The following is a 19169-nucleotide window of genomic DNA, read 5'->3' on the forward strand; positions in this document are numbered from 1 at the left end:
GTGGTCAGGGACCAAGGATGAAAAGAAAAGAACGTAAAAAAGGTATTTTAGAAGCCAAAAATCTCACGGTGGTTCCCCGAACGGGCTCTCAATACAGTTCGCTCCAGCGAGTCTCCATAACTCCATCGAGTTTCTCAATTCCCTCAAAATGCCAGAGATGGAGGCTGCCTTGTTTTGGAAGGTGCATCTATTCCGTTCCTGCCAGATCTCCCAGCATGCTGCCAGCTGTATGGTTTTTGTTCCTTTCCTTTCCCTTGGCGCTGTCTTATTGATGATTTCTCTGATGATCAGCACCGGTTGCTTCTGGCGCCACTCATCCTTCGGTGGAAGGTGGAGCAACCGCGCCATGATGCCACCAGTTGCAACACGCTCCATGCCTTGGGGAATTCCCAGAATATGTGCTTGCTTGTTTCAAGATTTCTGTGGCAGAGCTGGTAGAAGTAGCCATTCGGCTAGCCCCAACGCTGGAGCCTATTGTTTGACCAGACTCGGTCCTGCAGTAGCAGCCAAAAAAACATCTTGATCTTCCCTGGAGCTCAAGTTTTCCATATGATGCTATCGAACTCGGACAAGTGCCGGCCCTGGAACTGCATTTTGTAAGCAGAGTTTGCTGTGTATCCTCCTTTCGCCTCAAGGTTCCACCGAATTTGGTCCCTTTCTTCTCCATTGAGTATGATGTTTGCCTCTCGAATTCTTTGGTGCAGCTGCAGGAAATCCGGCAGTAGCTGGTTGACATCACCATGCTCAAGGTCGCTGATCCAAGTGTGGTTGTGCAGCGCTTCATAGACAGTCATGTTTTTGCGTCGGGAGTGGTGGAACAGGTTTGGGTACCTCTGAGCAAGGGTTCCTGGTCCCAGCCAGGTTGATTGCCAGAAGATCATTGTTCTGCCATCGCCAACAGTCACCGTTGTTGCTGCGGCAATAATGCTCTGTCATCCTCGTCGCATGGCGGTGGTGTGCCAACCCATGATCTGTCCGGGTCCTTCCATGCAATCCATAGCCAACGTAGCCGGGGGGCTCGGCTAAAACTTTGAAGGTCCAGGATCCCGAGTCCACCCCTCTCGGTTGGAGTACACACCGTTGGACAATTTACCTTGCAGCTCGCCCCTGATATCGCCTCCTCCTGCTTCCAAAGGAATCTACTCCTGCACTTGTCAATCTCCTTGAGCAGCTTTGGTGGCACTTGCAGCACTGAGAGGGCAAAGGTGGTCATCGCGCTGAGGACGCTCCGGACCAGCTCTCTTCTGCTGACAAAAGGGAGCAGCCGGTCTTTCCATCCTGCTAACCTAGCCCTAATTCTATTGATGAGGAACTACAGGTGCACTAATCTAAGCCATGCGGTCTTCACGGGGAGGCCTAAGTACTTTATAGGGAAGGAGGTAATGGAGCCGCCAAAACTACTGAGGATCTCAGCGAGATCAAAATTCTCGCATCTGATCGGTGTTGCTATTGATTTCGCCGGGTTGACATGCAAGCCAGTGGCTTTTCCGAACTCAATTAGGATCTCCATGATGGTGTCTATTTCATGCCGGTCCGGGTTTGCGAAGATGACCGCGTCATCCGCATAGAGGCTGACTCTGAGCTTGCTCTCTCGGCCTGGCAATGGTGATATCAGGTCTTGCTCCACCGCCGCTTTGAGCACTCTATGTGCCGGATCAATGGCTAGGATAAATAAGAGTGGCGAGAGAGGGTCACCCTGCCGCAGCCCCTTGCGGTGTCTAATCATTGGCCCTGCGATGCCGTTGAGCAGGAAGGTCGACGAGGAGGTGGAGAGGAGGAGAGCAATCCAATCTCGCCATCGCGCGCTAAAACCTAGTTGTTGAAGCAGCTCAAGCAGATAATCCCAAGAAACATTATCGAAGGCCTTTGAGATGTCTAATTTGAGTAGCAGGGCCAGCGTCTTCTTGGCGTGGAGGGACTTGACGCAGTTTTGCACGTAGAGGAAGCTGTCATCTATGCATTTGGTTCGGAGGAAAGCCGTCTGCGCCAGGGAGATCAAGTTCTGAATCACCGTTGCTAAGCGGAGGGAGAGAACTTTCGAGATCAGTTTTGCTATGGAGTGTATCAAACTAATGGGCCTGTAGCCGGTGATTGTAGCGGCGCCGTCTTTCTTTGGAAGGAGCACTACAGCAGCTGTGTTGAGCATCTGGAAATTTCCTCCGGCGAGGTGGTAGAACTGATGAAAAACCTCCATGATATCCCTCTTTATGGTTTGCCAGCAAATTCTGAAGAAAACGCCGGAGAACCCGTCCGGGCCAGGTGATTTCTCCGCCGGCCATTGTTTGATTGCTTGCCACACTTCGTGCTCGGTGAAAGGGTTGTCTAGGCCGCCGCCTTGCACCCTTGGCATGTCGATGTAGCTCCAATCAATTGTGCTGGCTCGGCCCTGTCTAGTCCCTAAAGATCTATCGAAATGGCTGTGGACTAGTTCCTCCTTTTCATCATGAGTTGTGGCAACTCCAGCCGGTCCTTGCAATGAGTGGATGAAGTTTTTTCGGTGCCTGCCATTGATCTAGGCCTGGAAGAAGGCTGTTTGGGCATCGCCTGCTTGCAGCCATGTTATCCTAGATGCCTGGCGTTTCCGGGCCCTCTCCACCGCCGCTAGCCCTAGAATTCACAGTTTCAAAAGCTTTCGCAGGTGGAATTCTCCCTCTGTGAGCGGCCGACATTCTTGTGCGATGTCCAAGCGTAGCACAACCAGCGTGGCCAGCTGCAGTTGTACCTTTGCATCACTAAACAGCGATTTACTCCAAATTTTTAGTTCTCTGGCTACCCTATGCATCTTAATGTTCAGGCGAGCGAAAGCGCAAGTTGTTGGGGCTGGGTGTTGCCATGCTCTTTCTACAGTCTCGTGAAAACGAGGGAACCTTGGCCAGAAGGACTCAAAACGGAACCGCGGCGCCTAACGAGGGGCTGCAGCTGCCGCGAGGAGCAGCGGGCAGTGATCCGAGCACGAGGTGGAAGCCGCGTGCAACATGAAATTGGGGAACATGCCCTCCCATTCGACCGTGCAGAAAAACTTATCTATGCTCGCAAGAGTTGGGTCTTGGCGTTCGCTACTCCATGTAAAACGCCTATTTTTGCATTTAATCTCTCGTAGCCCATCAGCGTCGATTGCCGCTCTAAATTTTCCCATGATCCTCCTATTTATGTTGCTATTGTTTTTGTCGCGGGCCTCGTAGATAATGTTGAAATCTCCATTGAGGAGCCAGGCCTCGCCTTGGGGAGGGGCGCTCCTCACTAGTTCAGCCAGAAAACTATCCTTTCGCGCCCCCTCCGATGGACCGTAGACCGTTGTCAGCCAAAAACTACACCCTGAGGAGAGGACTGAAACTTTGGTCGTGATGGAGAGCTCACCGATCGCATGGGACTGGATTCGGATCGAGGTTGAATCCCAGAAGATGGCAGCGCCTCCTGTTGTGCCATTAGCTGGCAAGACGATGCAGTCGTCAAGTCTCTGCCCCCCTACTTCCTGAATGCAAAGAATGGCGAGGCGGTGCGTGTTTGCAGTGCCTTGCACTACGGAGCGTCGGGCAGGGTTGTTTAGGCCCCGGACATTTCAGCTCAAGATCGGGCAGGTTGTGCTACTCATTTGGAACCAAGATCATCCGCAAGAGGCTGGCCATGGAGACGAGCCCGGCATGGACGACGACGGCTACGTTTTACTGAAAATAGAGACGAGTACACAATCATACCATCTGGGGGTTGCCGGCGGCCACCAATAGGCCCAAAACCCCGCCGGCAAACAGCTAGCAACCATGCCCAACTACTGTTACAACTCGCGAGCCCTAAGGCAAACATACTACAACCTAACTTCATCCAGCGCATGGCTGGTCGTCGTCGACTACAGTGGTGAACTAACATGTGGAGCCTGGGTGGCCGGAGGCCTCTCCATCAGGGCCAAGCATGCCAGCAGCTGCCTTGAGGGCCTGGGCGTCCAGGCAGATCAGCCGCGCGATCGCGGTGATGTAATCGTCTGCCAGAGGCTCGTCGAAATGGCGGATGAGCGCCTCAGCCACAACCGCCGTCATCTTCTCCCTCGGTCCCAGGATCCCGAGGCCATGCACGAGGCGGAGCGTTGCTCTTTGCGCGGGGGGTACTAACGACGGGTTACTTGCTTGGCGAGCGATGGTAGTCTTGCGGGGCGGGGGGCTTGTCTCTTGCTGGAGGCTTGCCGACCACCGGAGTAGGCACGCTGGTGAAGAAAGGGAGGGTTGGTGGCCGCGAACCTTGCTTCCACCGCCCCCTCCAAGCTGCAGCTCGGTCACCTGCCTGGTCACGGCCCCCAGCTGGAGCGCGTGTGAGGTCGTGGTGGTGGGGGTGTGGCGTGCCAGGGACAGCGCCAGCCCCATGTCCAGAGACTCTCTGCTGGCTCTGTCTTCGTCGCCGAAATTGAGAGGCTTTTTCAACTTGGCCGCGATCACCTCGTCCAGCACCGAAGCCACGGCGTCGGGGTGCTTGGGTGGAGCTAGCTGCTTCTTGTCCCCCTCAAAGAATTCAGCCACTGGGTAATCCGCCGGCGTGGTTGAGGAGGAAGCAGCGTCACGGTGCAGCTTGCGTGGCGGGGTGAGAAGGAACACAGGCGCCCCCCTGCCCCGGCGGCAGCAACCTCTCCTTGGCAGGCTCCTTGCCCCGGGAGGCCGATGGGCGGGCGTCCTCCCTGCTCTTGCCCCTCGATCCGCCAGGGGCGCGCTCTTGGGCAGGCTGTTTGCATGCACCGACGTCGAGCTGCCGGTCCCCAGGTGCACAATGGCGGTGCCTCGACACCGGGGTGCGACTGCGGTGCCTGGTACTGGCCGCGGACGTCTTGCCGTGGTCGCCCGCGCGCCCCCTCCTCAGCAGCGTGTCCTTCCATGAGCGCCGGTGGTAGCCCGGGTCATCTCTGTCGTGTCCTCTGAGTGCGCCACCCGACGGCATCCCCTTGCAGCCAGAGGAGGCGACGCGCGGCGGCGGGTGCAGCAGGGGCGCTAGGGCCTGCGCGGGCCGCCCATCCTTGACGCGCACGGTCCAGACCCCGGGGTCGATGCGGGGGTATGGGCGGTCATCCTCATCATCGTCGTCGGAGGGGAGGCCGCTCTGCGGCGAGTGCGAGGAGCGCGGCGAGAGCGGCGTCCAGTCTTCAACACGGTCGACATGCAGCAGCAGGTCGTACTGCAGCAGCTCCGGCGGGGGGGCCACCGCGCGGCTCAGTGGCGAGTAGCCTTGCATCTCCTCCACGCGGCCCGCCCCCCTCGCATGCTTCCAGATCGTGCGCTTGGTCGGGATGAAGGAGAGGCTCCAGACCCAGACCCAGCACACGAAAAGCTTGGTGTCGGCGCGCTCAAAGGTCCGGCTGTCGAGGCGGTCGACAATCACCTTGTCTCCAATGGCCTCCACGGCGCCCTCGAGCAGCCAGAGCTGCATGGGCAGCTTCTCGATCACCACCTGGACGTGCAGCATCCACTTCTGGTGCACAGCATGGGCGTCCTCCCGCCACGGCTCGAGCAGGAATGGCACCCCATCGACGGTGAGCGAGCCGTGCCGCACCGCCAGGTCCTTGTGCGCCGGCAAGTTGAAGAAGACGAAGAAGTCTTCGGGATCTTGAGCTCTCTCTCCAGCGCCCTCCCGATGGACAGGGGGCTAGCAGCGTGCACCTTGGTGCCCACCGCAGTGATGATGACGGCGTGCTGGTTCAGCAGGAACACCTGGTGCTCCATTGCAGGGGTGGAGGCGATGACCTTGTCGCTGTTGCGCGGGCGGCGGGCGTGGTCCATGGCCGGTGCGAGCTCCATGGCCGCAGGGGGGTGGTGAGGGGCGGGCGGCGGAGGTGGAGGTGGCGGTGGTGATGAGGAGCCGTGGGCAGGGGAGACCGGGCGCCCAAGATCACCCAGCCGCTCTCTAGCAGAACCCCCCCCCCCCCCCCTCTCTTGTTGCGTTGATTTTGCGGGCATTCCCAGCCGTAGTGCCCCTGCCGCTTGCAGATGATGGAGCGCAGGGGGTCTCTACAATCTATCCTACGATGGCGAGTGCTCAGGCATCGAAAACAGAGACCTTTGAACCTGCTTAAAAAGGCCTCGCGGCCGGAGTTGTGGCGATGGCGACCGGGGGGGAGTGCTGTTTCCGGATCCGGCCGGAGCCCGCTGGATCAGAGCACGCGCGCCGGTTCTTGCGGGATTGATGGAGCGTCCAGCCATCTTCAATGCCTCCGTCCACCGGCCGAGCTTGGGGGGACGGCACCACCACAATGGATTTGAGGCGATTGCCCCCAAACTGGGGAGGCACGGAGTTGTCCGCTGGGGCAGAGGCTGCAGCATGCCAATCCGCGCAGGGAGAACGAGGCCGAGGCGCAGATCCGCGACGACGGGGCGGCAGGGGTCTCCGGCACCTGGGACGGACCGCTGGACGCAGCCCAGATCTCCCCCTTCTCCGGGGTGCTCCAGGCGAGGTTGGCGGTCGGCGAGGCCGGGGCCCCCGCGTGGGAGCAGCGCGGCATGCCCAGGGGCGGAATCCCCGGCGGTCGGTGGTGGAGGCTAGGGTGTGGGTGGCCGCCGGCCAGCGACGCGGGGGGGGGGGGGGGGGGGGGGGGAGGGTAGGGATTAAACATAGTGAGTTTAAGCACTTCGTAGGGATGTATGTAACAAAATAATGGGTACATCATTTATTCTAAATCTCCTCCATGGTAAAGAAACATACTTGCTGTTGCAATCTGCGCTGTCAAATAAGTCAACAGATGATATCTGCCATGCCCAACATGGGAACATTATGCAGTCATCAATATGATGAATGTTAAAAAATATACTATTCATAAAACATGACACTCTGAGTGATGAGCACCAAGTTCAGCATTGTAGCCACTAAGCACTAATCTGCCAATCGATGCAGCACCGAAGGCACTGATCCATTGCTTGGTCGAATCCCAAAACCTCAATGTTGTGGACTTGACACCTACTTTGAGGTCATCTTCTTTTTTTGTTTTTTTTTTTTTGAGGGAACTACGGCGGGCAAGGCCAGCCTGAACTCATTTTATTGAAATAGTTTTACATAGTATTTACAGAGAGGCGAGAGAGGGGGGGGGGGGGGGGGGGTGTGTTAAGGAGAAAAATAAAAGCTAGGGACTAAGCTACATTCAGACGGGACAACATAATTCCCCAGTCGATCAGAATTTGTTTCCGGGTCTCATTAGCACATCTGTTTGACCAAAGGAAGATTTATTGAGCAGCACGACGGAGAACAGTTCCCAAGGATTCGACCTCATTCTGGAAAATTTTGGCCTTTCTTCTCTTCCAGATACTCCAGAGGATAGCCAAGATGACAGTGTTGCGGGCCTTGCAAGTAAGCTGTGGATTTTGCAGGTCGTGTATAGTCTCGCAATCAGCAGGAGCAATGTTTAGGGAGTCGACGACCGTCCAGACCTCAGAGGCCGTTGGGCAGTGTAGCAGCAAGTGGGAAGTTGATTCAGTTTCCGAGCAGAACGGGCAGGAGTCAGAGTCTGAGAGACTTCTTCGGAATCGACGCTCGTTGGTGAACAATCGCCCTTTGTGTGCGAGCCAGAGAAACAACCTGCATCGGTTAGTCGCATAGTTCTTCCCCCAGATGAAGTCTGCGAACAGATCCTCTGGCCGAGAGGCAAAAGCCACTTCATATGCATAAGCAACAGTGAGGGGTTTGACGTTAATCCTGCATATACGTGAATCTGGCACCTGCGGCATTAAGATAACAGTGGCTAATAGGGATCGCAAGGATTGATGTTCGGAGTTAGCAGCGTTGGATAAACGTGGCTGTAGTGAAAGGCGCAGGTCCACATCGGCTAGCACGGACGCAACTGAGACATTCGGTTTGGTGGTGTGTGAGAAGAGATTTGGATAGTGGGAAGCTAGAGGAACAGCGCTGATCCAGAGATCCAGCCAGAAGGCGCTAGAGATACCGTTGCCAATTTTGACCCGGGTGATGGAGCGAAGAAAGGAAAGGCCGGAAGTTAGATCTTTCCAGACGTTCGTGTGCAACCTATGGGTGTCCCCAATGTAGTGCCCACCGGCCCAGCCGTAGGTGTTAGCAAGCCACGTCTCCCAGGAGGCGTTGCCTGGGCAGTGGATTTTACTTAGCGATTTGAGGAGGCAAATATTGTGGGTGCGCAGGCAACGGAAACCGAGACCACCTTTGCGAATCGGTGCACAAACCTCATCCCAAGCAACCTTACACTGTCCCCCATTGACAGTGTCGTCACCGGCCCAGAAGAAAGCGCGACAACGTTTGTCGATCTCTAGAGTAGTGCCAGCAGGAAGAAGCATAGCGCTCATGGCGTAGGTGGGGAGGGCACGAATAACGGACTTGACGAGGACCGCCCTACCGGCTGCAGAGAGAAGGTGTCCTCGCCAACCGGCCAACCGCTTGTCTACCTTGGCAATCATAGGGTGGAAATCTAGCAGCCGTAATTTATGCGTGGATAAAGGGAGGCCGAGGTAATTTTGAGGGAAAGAAGCAATTGTGCAACCTAGAGAGGATGCCATAAGCGTAGCAGAGTGAGGGTCTACATGGATCGGAGCGAACGTGCTTTTTTCAAAGTTGATCGTAAGCCCAGTAGCCAATGGGAAGTTATGTAAAATAAGTTTAAGGTGGGCTAGATGGTCGGGGTCGGCCTTGATGATAATGAGAGTGTCATCGGCATATTGAAGCACCGGACAGGGGGAGTTTGTGGTGATTGGATGTTGCAGAAGGCCTTGATTGGAGGCATGAAGAATCATACGTTGCAGGACGTCGGCAACAATAATAAATAGGTATGGGGAGATTGAATCGCCTTGCCTAAGGCCATTTTTGCATTGGATCCAATTCCCGGGGACACCGTCGAGCAGGATGGCTGATTGACTGGAGTTATTTAACATCATAATCCAACGTATCCAAGTATCTGGGAAACCTTTCGCCTTGAGAATCTTGCACAGACAGTCCCAGGAGACTGAGTCGAAGGCTTCCTTAAAGTCTAATTTTAGAACTAAAGCCGGACAATTCCGCTTGTGGCAAGCTTGGACAATATCCGCGGCAAGGATGAAGTTTTCCACAATGTTACGTCCTTTAATGAACCCAGATTGGTCAGGGTGGACGAGGTCCGGAATACGCGGTTGAACTCGATTAGTTAGGCATTTGGAGCAGAGTTTTACGGAACAGTTCTGAAGCGAGATCAGCCTGAGATGATCTGGTTCGGAAGTTGCTAGTTTTTTAGGAATGAGAACGATAAAGGACTTGTTAATGCGTGTAAGGTCGGCGGTGCAAGAGTGAAAAGAAGATAAAAGATGCATCAGATCGTTTTTAACAAGGTCCCAGTTTGCTTTGTAAAAAGCCGGCCCAAAGCCGTCTGGGCCTGGACTTGCGTTGTCGTTCATGGAGAGCAAAGCCTTCTTGAGTTCATCTAGGGTGAAAGGCACGCATAGAGCGTTGGACTGAGACGAATTGAGACGAGACGTTGAAACCAACTCATCAAGGTTGGGGGGCATGTGACAGGCGGTTGGAGAGCCGATGATTTTTTTTTGAAGTACTCGCGTAGAGGCTGATGCTTGCCTGAGTGAGAGGAAACATCGACGCCGTTTACGGTGAGAGCCTTTATCTGGTTTTTACGCATACGAATGGTGGTGCAAAGGTGGAAATACTCAAGAGTTCTCATCTCCGAGGGAACAGTCCTTAATTTTGGCACGTTGACGCCAGTAAAGCGCGGAGAGAGCATTGTGTTGATGTAGCGAGAGAGCCACCTGGGTGCGCAAGGAGCGTTCGAGGGTGGACAGAGTGCGCGATTCTTCTATCTTGTCAAGGAAGGTGATGACAGTTTTACAGTTTTTGGTGATCACCAGAGGAGACCTAGCCTTCCTAGCCCAAGTATTGGCTGCGGCCCGCACCCGTTTTAGTTTTAGGCACAGAGAGGCTAAGTTCTGAGAGGGAGGAACACTGTTCCAATTTTGCGTGATAAGATTTTTGAAAGGCTGGAAACGCAGGAGACCATTGTTGAAGCGAAGGATGGATGGTTTAGGAATTTTGGAGGATGCAGAGAGGACTAACGGAACGTGGTCTGACGTCGTACGGCAAGAGGATGTGAGAGAAGAGTCTGGTAGAAGAAAGCTCCAGTCGGTGTTAACGAAAGCCCTATCTAAACGAACGAGGATAGGAGGGGTCTGCTGATTGGACCAGGTATATAACCTGTCGAGCAGGGGAAGCTCCTGAAGCTTAATTTGGTTAAGTATTCGAGATTGAGAAGGTATCGTTATTAGCCTTGGCCGCCAAGTGTAACGTTAAGGAGAACGTGAGTGAAGTAACAGAAGAGACCGAGAAGTCCTGATCGTTCCAGGCAGTAAGGATCCCGCCGGCAGATCCAATTGAGGGAAGAAAGTGAAAGGAGCGCAGGTTAAGGGGAAGAGTTTGGTTTCCTGGAGACAAATGAAGGAGGTCATCTTCTTGGTCCTGACATGTATTGGGATGCGTCCATAAGTAATCAAGACAATCATGATAAGATGTTTTTGCTGACTTTAGATATATGAAAGAACACCACTAGTCAAATACCCGATGTGCATCTATGGTATCGTACACCAATGTCCAACATATACCAGAAGTGTACAATGGGAGGATGACTACAGGATCTAAGCACTCTTTGATAGCAGCCAATCCTAACAAAGCTCCTACCTGAGGCTGTTAAAATATTCATCGTTGTGGTCACTTGGTCAATGAGATCAAATCGTTGAGTGCATCGATAGTTGAGTTTTGCGTTGTTGTGGCTAAAAGATTAGTAAATAGTGCTGCTGATTTGTTGGCTAGGGAGGGTTGCTTGAATAAGCTTTGTATAAGACATTAAGACTTGGTTCCTGACTTCCTGGTACCACTGGAGAGTCCTCACCGTTGTAGCCTCGGAGATTCCGCCATATGAATAAACTGCAACTTTTCCCCGCTCAAAGAAAAGCCCAAGTTATTCAAGGTGCTGGTGTAGCCAAGCCAGCTACTGCGCTGCTCGCTGCCCCCAAGTGCAAGCCTGGCGGCCTCTTCACCATCCGCCGCTCGCGCAGACAGCAGGGTTATACGAATATTAGTAGCTCTGCCGTATTTCAAGACATAGAAAAAAGTTGGATTCAAATATTGGTATGGAATATCAAGCATATCAAGGGGCATGTCTCCTCCTCCTAAAACCTTGCAACACTTTGATCTCCATCTGCGCGCGAGCGATCCATGCAGAGCCCTGGAATTATCTTTGCTTAAAAAATCTAGGCGCTTCGGGAGTCTTTCCCAGTACTATTTTACTTTTGACATGTTCCATTTCACCACTTAAAATCCAGGCACAAGATGTTATGGCAATATACGGGAATCATCTTCGTTCTCTTATAAAATGTAGCATAAAGGAAACATTTGTAGACAAAAAGTTCACATGGTTTACAGTCCGACGAATTAAACTGGGAAAAACTTGCTAAGAATCACAGGAGTATCTAGCAGGTAGCTAGTCTCCCGAGAATCCCCCTCCTCCGGACCACGAGTCCCCTCCACCCGAGCCCGACGACGAAGAGCTTCCCCAGTCCCAGAAGCCCCCTGACGACGGCGGGGACACGTCCGACTCTGCCGCCGCAGAGGAGGAGGAGGAGTCCTTAGTAGAGTCTGGTCCAGTGGAAGATCCTCGGGGAGGCTTGTCATCGTCCAAAAGCGCCGCCATCTCCCAGTCAGAATCATCAAACTCATCAAGCAGGCTTCGGGAGATGCCATGTCTGAGAAAGGCACGCGCGACGAAGCAAATAAATTAACAAAACAAGATGCCGGCACGATTTTTACTTGCTTAACGAGCTTAGACATAGGAGCTTAATTAATAAGTTTGCTAACCCTTTTTGTTTGCGTCGCCTCCGTGCTCCAGGTGACTTGTCGCCGTTCTTATCGGTACGACGCTTCTCAGACTGCATGTACCAATTAATTTTGATGCTGCCAATATGTATGCAGTTAATCAAGCTACAGAAGATTAGTCCCCGCAAAAGTAAAATGTGCATAAGATCTACTTATATACCCCATAAATATAAACATGAGAGGGCATATCAAAACTATCACAACTACCTCCTTCGCAAGGCCAGATCGAAATCGATCGACAGCGCGACCATGCATGCATGCAGCTAATCATTTCGGATGCATGTTACGTACCCGGCCGCCGGCGTCCTCACTCTTGCCGGAAGAGGCGGTGTTGCTGCTGAAGGATACAGCCGACGCAGGGCTCAAAGGGATGCGAGCCGGAAGCCTCGGGCTAGCTTGCCGATCGCCGGAGCGCGAGGGTAGCAACGGCAGATCGCCGCATGGACGTCGCCATGGCCGATCCCGATCGGATCGGATCTCTCCTCGATTTGTTTCGTTTGATGCAGCCGCCAGACCGTCGACGCCTTCTATATGTGGTGACGAGTACGGATCGTTCAAACCCTATCCCGAGCTTATACTAGTATGTTTCTTTATTCACGAGAACGAAAACAAAAAACTTCACATCATGTTTCAGGAAGAAAGGCTTATTGATCAAGAAAGAAACTTGAACTACCGAGAGGGATGGAGATGCGTAAGAGCATCTCCAACAGCCGCGCTAAATAAGCGCCGCGCCGCAAATTTGCCCTTTTTAGTGCGCGCGCAATCGATAGAGGGGCTCCAGCGGACGCGCAATAAGCGCGCGCGCGGCATATAGAGTTGGGCGCACGGTCCGAATCGCCACCGCGCGCTGTGTATTTGGTGCGCCCGCTTCCGCGGGCGGCACACTCGAGTGCTCGCGTTGCACTCTCTCCGCCGCTCCACCTTTGCCCCGCACGCGCCGCTGCCGGCGATTTGACCCGATAGACGCCCACGATCTAGATTGGGAGAAGCACTTTTTCTTTTTGGACACATCAATCCTCAATGAGGCGCAAAAGGAGTATGTCAATCTTGCCCGTGAAAAAGTCTTGATCCAAAAAAAGCCATAATTCGCGCCATGGGTGGCTTCGGAGCTACCATGGGCGGCATGGGTGCCATGGGTGGCTTTGGAGCTACCATGAAGACCAAGGGAGGCATGAGTGGCTTCGGAGCACCTCCGGGCGGCATGGCCGGCATGGGAGGCATGATTTTTGTTATTCACCAGAAAGAAAAGAAAAAACTTCACATCATGTTTCAGAAAGGAAGGCTTATTGATCAAGAAAGAAACTTGAACGACCGGGAGGGATGGAGATGTGTAAATAACAGCGACGCATGAAATCTGAAGCTGCACTGTCGATTCCTGAAGCAGGGAAAGATTCGGTCTACCAACGGCCCAAATCAGACGAGGAGGTTAAGTGTGAATCTTAAAGCTATATGCAGGTGTGTAGATGTGATTTTTTTTGTAAACACCTTTCTCGCGATATCAATCTCTGCTCGAAGAAATACTCCAAAGACTTCGATAAAGAGGCTGCAATTAGACTGGAGCAATGATGTTGTCACTCTTTCACCCACACGAACATTACCAATAATGGTTTTCTAAAGCGCCTTCAGTCGCCCATCTAAAAAGATGGGAAGCCTTGATCGATGAACGTATTTGAGCTAGGAATGATCCCCTAGAAGTACTGGCAGTAGAATCACCCTATCTTCACCATGGTGTCGAAGAAAGATTTCACCACCACAAAGAATCAAAGCAAAAAAAAAGCTTGACACAACAACATAAATTCATCAAATCCGAATAATCAGAACTACGAGGACAGAAAACTCTCTAACCTCATGGCACCGCCAAAAGAATGAGAGAAAATTTATTCTCACAAAACTACAATGCTCACTAGACGTTGACGAAAACACATGGAAACACAAGCAAACAAGAGATCTAACAAAAAAAGGCAAACGAAAAAGAAGGCAAATATTTGTGTGGTTTTCGCAAAAACGTTTTACAAGTGGGGGAGATGAAAACGAGAGGCAAATGGCAAATAATGTAAATTGCAAGGAGATGAGATTTGTCATTAGGAACCTGATAGATGTTGATGATGTCTCCCCGGCAACGGCGCTAGAAATTCTTTGACGGTAGCTTGAATCTGTGTTGGTAATTCCCCAAAGAGGAAGGGATGATGCAGCACAGCTATGGCAAGTATTTTCCTCAGTTATGAAACCAAGGTTATCAATCCACTAGGAGAACCAAGCAACACTATGTAGACGGTACCTGCACACAAAGAACAAATACTTGCAACCCAACGCATATGAGGGGTTGTCAATCCCTCTACGTTAAAAAGATAGATTAAATTGTATGAGATTGGATAAATATATCTGACTAAAACACAAAATAAAATAAGTAAAGAAAAAGTGGAGCAAGGTATTTTTGGGTTTTTGGAATAAGAGAACTGAAAACAATATGATTAAAGATAGACACGGGGGTCGTAGATTTCACTAGTGGCTTCTCTCGAGAAAATATCATACAGTGGGTAAACAGATTACAGTTGGGCAATTGATAGAAAAGCAAATAATTATGACAACATCCAAGGCAATGATCATGTATATAGGCATCACGTCCAAGATTAGAAGACCGACTCCTGCCTGCATCTACTACTATTCCTCCACACATCGACCGCTATCCAGCATGCATCTAGTGTATTAAGTTCATGGAGAAACGGAGTAATGCAATAAGAACGATGACATGATGTAGACAAGATCTATTCATGTAGGAATAGACCCCATATTTTTATCCTTAATAGCAATGATACATGCGCGCTCGCTACCCCTTCTGTCATTTTGTGAGGACACCGCAAGATCAAACCCACCACAAAGCACCTCTTCCCATTTCAAGAAAAAACAATGTAGTTGGCCTAGCTAAACCAAAGATTCGGAGAAGAAATATGAGGCTATAACAGTCATGCATATAAGATATCAAAGAAAATTCAAATAATATTCATAGATAGATCTGTTCATAAACTCGCACTTCACTGGATCCCAACAAACACACCACAAAAAGTCATTACATCAAATAGATATCCAAGAACATCGAGGAGAACATTGTATTAAGAATCAAAAAGAGAGAAGAAGCCACTGCCTACAGACCCGTAGGTCTATGGTGCATTACTCACGCATCATCGGAGGAGCACCAATGATGATGATGAACCCATCTGTGATCGTGTTCCCCTCCGGCAGAGTGCCGGAATAGGGCTCTAGATTGGATCTCGTGGTTCTGGAACTTGCGGTGGCTGGAATTGTGCTTTGTCGACTCCCCTAGGGTTTCTGAAATATTGGGAATTTATAGAGCTGAGAGGCAGTGGAAAGGACTCCCATGGTCCCCACCACCCACTTGGGCGCGCCAGGGGTCCTCTGGCGCGCCCTGGTGGGTTGTGGGTCCCATGGGCCTCCCCTCTGGTGCTTCCTTGGCTCCCAAGTTGTCTTCTGATCCCAAAAAAATCTCCAAAAAGTTTCGTGGCATTTCGACTCTGTTTGGTACTGATATTCTGCAAAGTAAAAAAGAAGCAAAAAACAGCAACTGGCACTCAGCACTATGTCAATAGGTTAGTCCCAAAAAATGATATAAAGTTGCTATAAAATGAATCTAAAACATCGAAGAATGATAATATAACAGCATGGAACAATCAAAAATTATAGATATGTTGCAGACGTATCACCCAACAATAAATTTTATTTGCAAACGTTTAATTATTTTAACCGGCTACTAGTGCCACAATATTTGGACGTTTGGATAGCAAACGGACTATGTTTCTCATGAAATTTGAAAGGTACCCTCACTAGCCAGTTCGGAGACCAGACAAATAATATCAACTATATCGGAGACCTCCTAGGTTTGGCCCAAACTTGGTCCCTTTTAATTTGCTAAGTCCATGGAACTCCATTACACCTACAAACACAATAAAACAAAGGAAAACTAAAAAAACTAATCAAGGCTAAAAGCTATGCAATGAACTCCGTAAAATGCATAAATATCAATAATCATGCATTGTGAGCATGAAAAATTGCTAGATGGAATTATATGAGGGATTCTTATACTAGCGTAAACTTTAAAGGGTGATGGAAAAATCCACACATCACCCGTTTATTCATTTAAATGGATTTTTTGTAAACAAATTATAAATATAATTCTAAAACCCTATATGTTTCAGGGTGGCCTTGCCATGGTCGTAAGTGGCTACCATAAAAATTTCAGGTCTTTTGAAATTAGTTTGATCCCTCAAATAATTTAAGCAACAATTTTTATTTTTATTTTTATTAGAATTGTAGAGAGAGGGGGGAAGAACATGGACCGTCTCTTAAGTAACAAGAGCATCCATCTTGATCGATGAACAAAACACACATGAATAACCAACGAAGAAGCCCAAATCACATGGTGGAAATCAGTGAAACAATGATGATAAGCAAGCAAAACATCCACTTGACAATAACGATTCATTTGACAAATGATAATTATGACCACCATTTTTTGCAAACATAACCACTGAATAAGTTCACCAACACCACCTTATAGATTCTTGGTTCCTTACAACCCATTATGACATAAACAAGCACACTAAAATGTAGACATTGGTAATACTAAGCGTTCATTACTTCAGCGCGGCCTAGATGTTCCTCTACTCAAAGGCCCACTAGTTCTCCCTGCGGATCTCCTCCTCCTCCTCAGGTTTTAATTTCTCATTGATGTTGAAGATCTTGCGGATCTCCTCTGGCGTCTTTCCCGTCATCATGTCAGCGACGGTCTGGCAAGTCAGGTCTAGGAGCCCCTTGATGTTGAGGTGGTTTGCAGCCTGAGAGGGGGCAAAAGTGCAAAAGGAATAATGGTGTGTCAGAGGGAAGCATGGGTTTACGAAAACATGGTTAATTACATATACCACCTACATAGATGTTTTGGCGACAAACTAAAACACAAACCAAGACATGCATTAATCAAAAGACATTGATTCAAAGACCATAACATGGGTTAACATAATTGGATCGATAGTCAAGAAAAGTTAACATAACTGTAACAAAATAGAGTGAGGTCATACACAGCTACATACATTCCTGCATGATAAATGATAATTTTGTAAGTGCATAAGCTACATGGGTTTAGATGACAAGTGCCACTTCTCAAAATGCATTGGCAATTGCATTCATCATCCGGTAATTTGGACATCAACATGTATGGCTAGTACACCACAATCATCAGTCAAGCAATGATACGCAGACGAACACATTCATAGTCAATATGGATCAATACAGTGGCATCTAAAAGATTAGCTCAGATGATAAAGGCAACGATAACAATAAAGTTAGAAACATAGTTATCTATCATAGCAAAATCAAACCACAACACAAAACTTGTGTTTAGGGCTCAGTAATATATGAAATTGGAATATGTATTGCTAGTGAAGATGACACATGTGAGATATAAATCTTATCTATGATAAAAATAAGATAACTATAAGAAAAGAAATTCAAAGTAAATAGTGCTAAACTCTTGCAAACAAGATCAGGATTTTATAGTCGCCATGGGAAGTCATGCATGGTTTCACTTCAAATGATGGAAAGCATCATCACTTCTCACATGGACATGCATATATAATGTATCATCTGGTGATTTAGCTACAAGGATGTAATGTTAATAGAACCACAATCAATACTCAACCAATGCTAGATAGAAGAAGGCATCTGTATATGACATGGATCAGTAGTGGTATCTAAAAGACTAGTTGAGATCGTAAATATTGGATAAAAAGTTAGAAACATTAGCATGATCATGTGATTTAGCTATCACTATGTATATAGCAAAAAAATAGTAAACCGATGCTAGATAGAAGAAGGCATTCATTGTTGACATATGGACCAATTATGGAATCTATAAGATTATATAAGGTAATAAAGACATAGATAGCAAATTTAGAAATAAGTGTGTGATCTACAAAGCATAATTACAAATACCAAAGTAGTAATGTACGATATTGGATTTATGTATTATAACTAAGGATGACACGTGCAACATACCACCCTATCTATGATAAACCAACATAACTATAACAAAAAAAATTCAGAGCAGATACAAATAAAGTCTAGCATACAAGATCATAATTTTACACTACATATGGACATTCATGCAAGGTTCAAATATAGAAACAACAGTGACATATGTAGCATAATCACAAAGACCATATATTGCTCTGCGTAGTCTGATGTTTCCGCAAGTTATCAAAGAGAAACCACTCGCTCTTCATCCCATATATGTAATTTACAAACACAATGATAGTGAATCTAATAATTTAAAATGTTTATATGTTATTCATATATAGTGAAGCATATTAGACCAGATGAACATGGAACTGTAAATTAATATAGCTCCCCAGATAATGCCCGAACCTAGCTATTAGGGTGAGTATGTATGGTCGACCGCTTTCTACATTGCCAATGACAACTCTTTATAACCTAAACATAATCCATTGTGTACCTAACCTAATCCAACCGAGTCAAATCTACCTTGATGAAGGTACAAGGACAGATTCCAATCTATCTAAATCTCAATCAGACACAAGTAACAAGCCACACAAACAAAAACAATCTTGATTCCAACCATGGGGAATAGTAAAAAATAGATCTAGAGAAAGTCAAGGAACAAATCGAAGAACGGAAAGTAATCACACCAGCATGAGGTCGAATATGGTGTCCTTATCGACCTTGATGAAATTGGCGTCCCAGTTTTTGAGGTCCTCCGCGAGCGCCGCAGGCACAGCCGATGTAGCATCTGACGCCCTAGCTCCTCCTCCAAAATCAGATGTGTTGGTGGCCTTTGCTTGGACGTGTTTGTTGTAGTACTCAATGACCTTGGAGAGGATCTTTGAGTTGACATTGCGGAGCAACAAGCCGTTGTCAGTATAGTCATCCTCGATCATGTGCCGGATCATTTGCGACTCCATGGCCACTACCTGCTCCACCTCAAACTCCTTACCGTCCGAACTCTTGAGCTTGATGATCTTCTTCTTGCCCTCTGCAGCCGCCATCGGGTGGATCGGAGCTAGGGTTGGGGTGGGAAAATTGGGGATCAGGGAAGCCCTAACTAGAAGAGGAAACTCTCGCGGCGGCGGAAGAAAGGGGGAAAGATGGGGTGTTTTATTGCAGGGTGGATTGGGCTTTTGGGGAATTTATTTTGGGCCAATTGAGCAACGTTTGGATGGGTAGATAAGTAGGGTACGGGCCTTAGAAAAAATGAAGCCAAATAATACAAAACCAGATGAAATCAAACCAAATTTGTTACGAGTTCAAAG

General features: G+C 49.1%; 2 protein-coding genes across 2 annotated transcripts; both read right to left on the bottom strand.

The window, feature by feature from the left end:
- Positions 1-536: 536 nt before the first annotated feature.
- Positions 537-1213, bottom strand: LOC141027615 (uncharacterized). The gene is made up of 2 exons (XM_073504704.1): positions 1094-1213; positions 537-833 (listed from the first exon to the last, which is right to left on the bottom strand). Exons 1-2 carry the CDS (start codon positions 1211-1213, stop codon positions 537-539), a joined length of 417 nt encoding a protein of 138 aa, XP_073360805.1.
- Positions 1214-16292: 15079 nt separating this feature from the next.
- LOC109777844 (SKP1-like protein 1) lies at positions 16293-18980 on the bottom strand. The gene is made up of 2 exons (XM_020336402.4): positions 18549-18980; positions 16293-16682 (listed from the first exon to the last, which is right to left on the bottom strand). The coding sequence occupies exons 1-2, from the start codon at positions 18903-18905 to the stop codon at positions 16524-16526; spliced, it is 516 nt and encodes a 171-aa protein (XP_020191991.1). The 5' UTR covers positions 18906-18980; the 3' UTR covers positions 16293-16523.
- Between the last annotated feature and the right edge of the window lie 189 nt (positions 18981-19169).

Source organism: Aegilops tauschii, chromosome 7, assembly GCF_002575655.3.
Source record: "Aegilops tauschii subsp. strangulata cultivar AL8/78 chromosome 7, Aet v6.0, whole genome shotgun sequence".
Taxonomy (NCBI): domain Eukaryota; kingdom Viridiplantae; phylum Streptophyta; class Magnoliopsida; order Poales; family Poaceae; genus Aegilops; species Aegilops tauschii.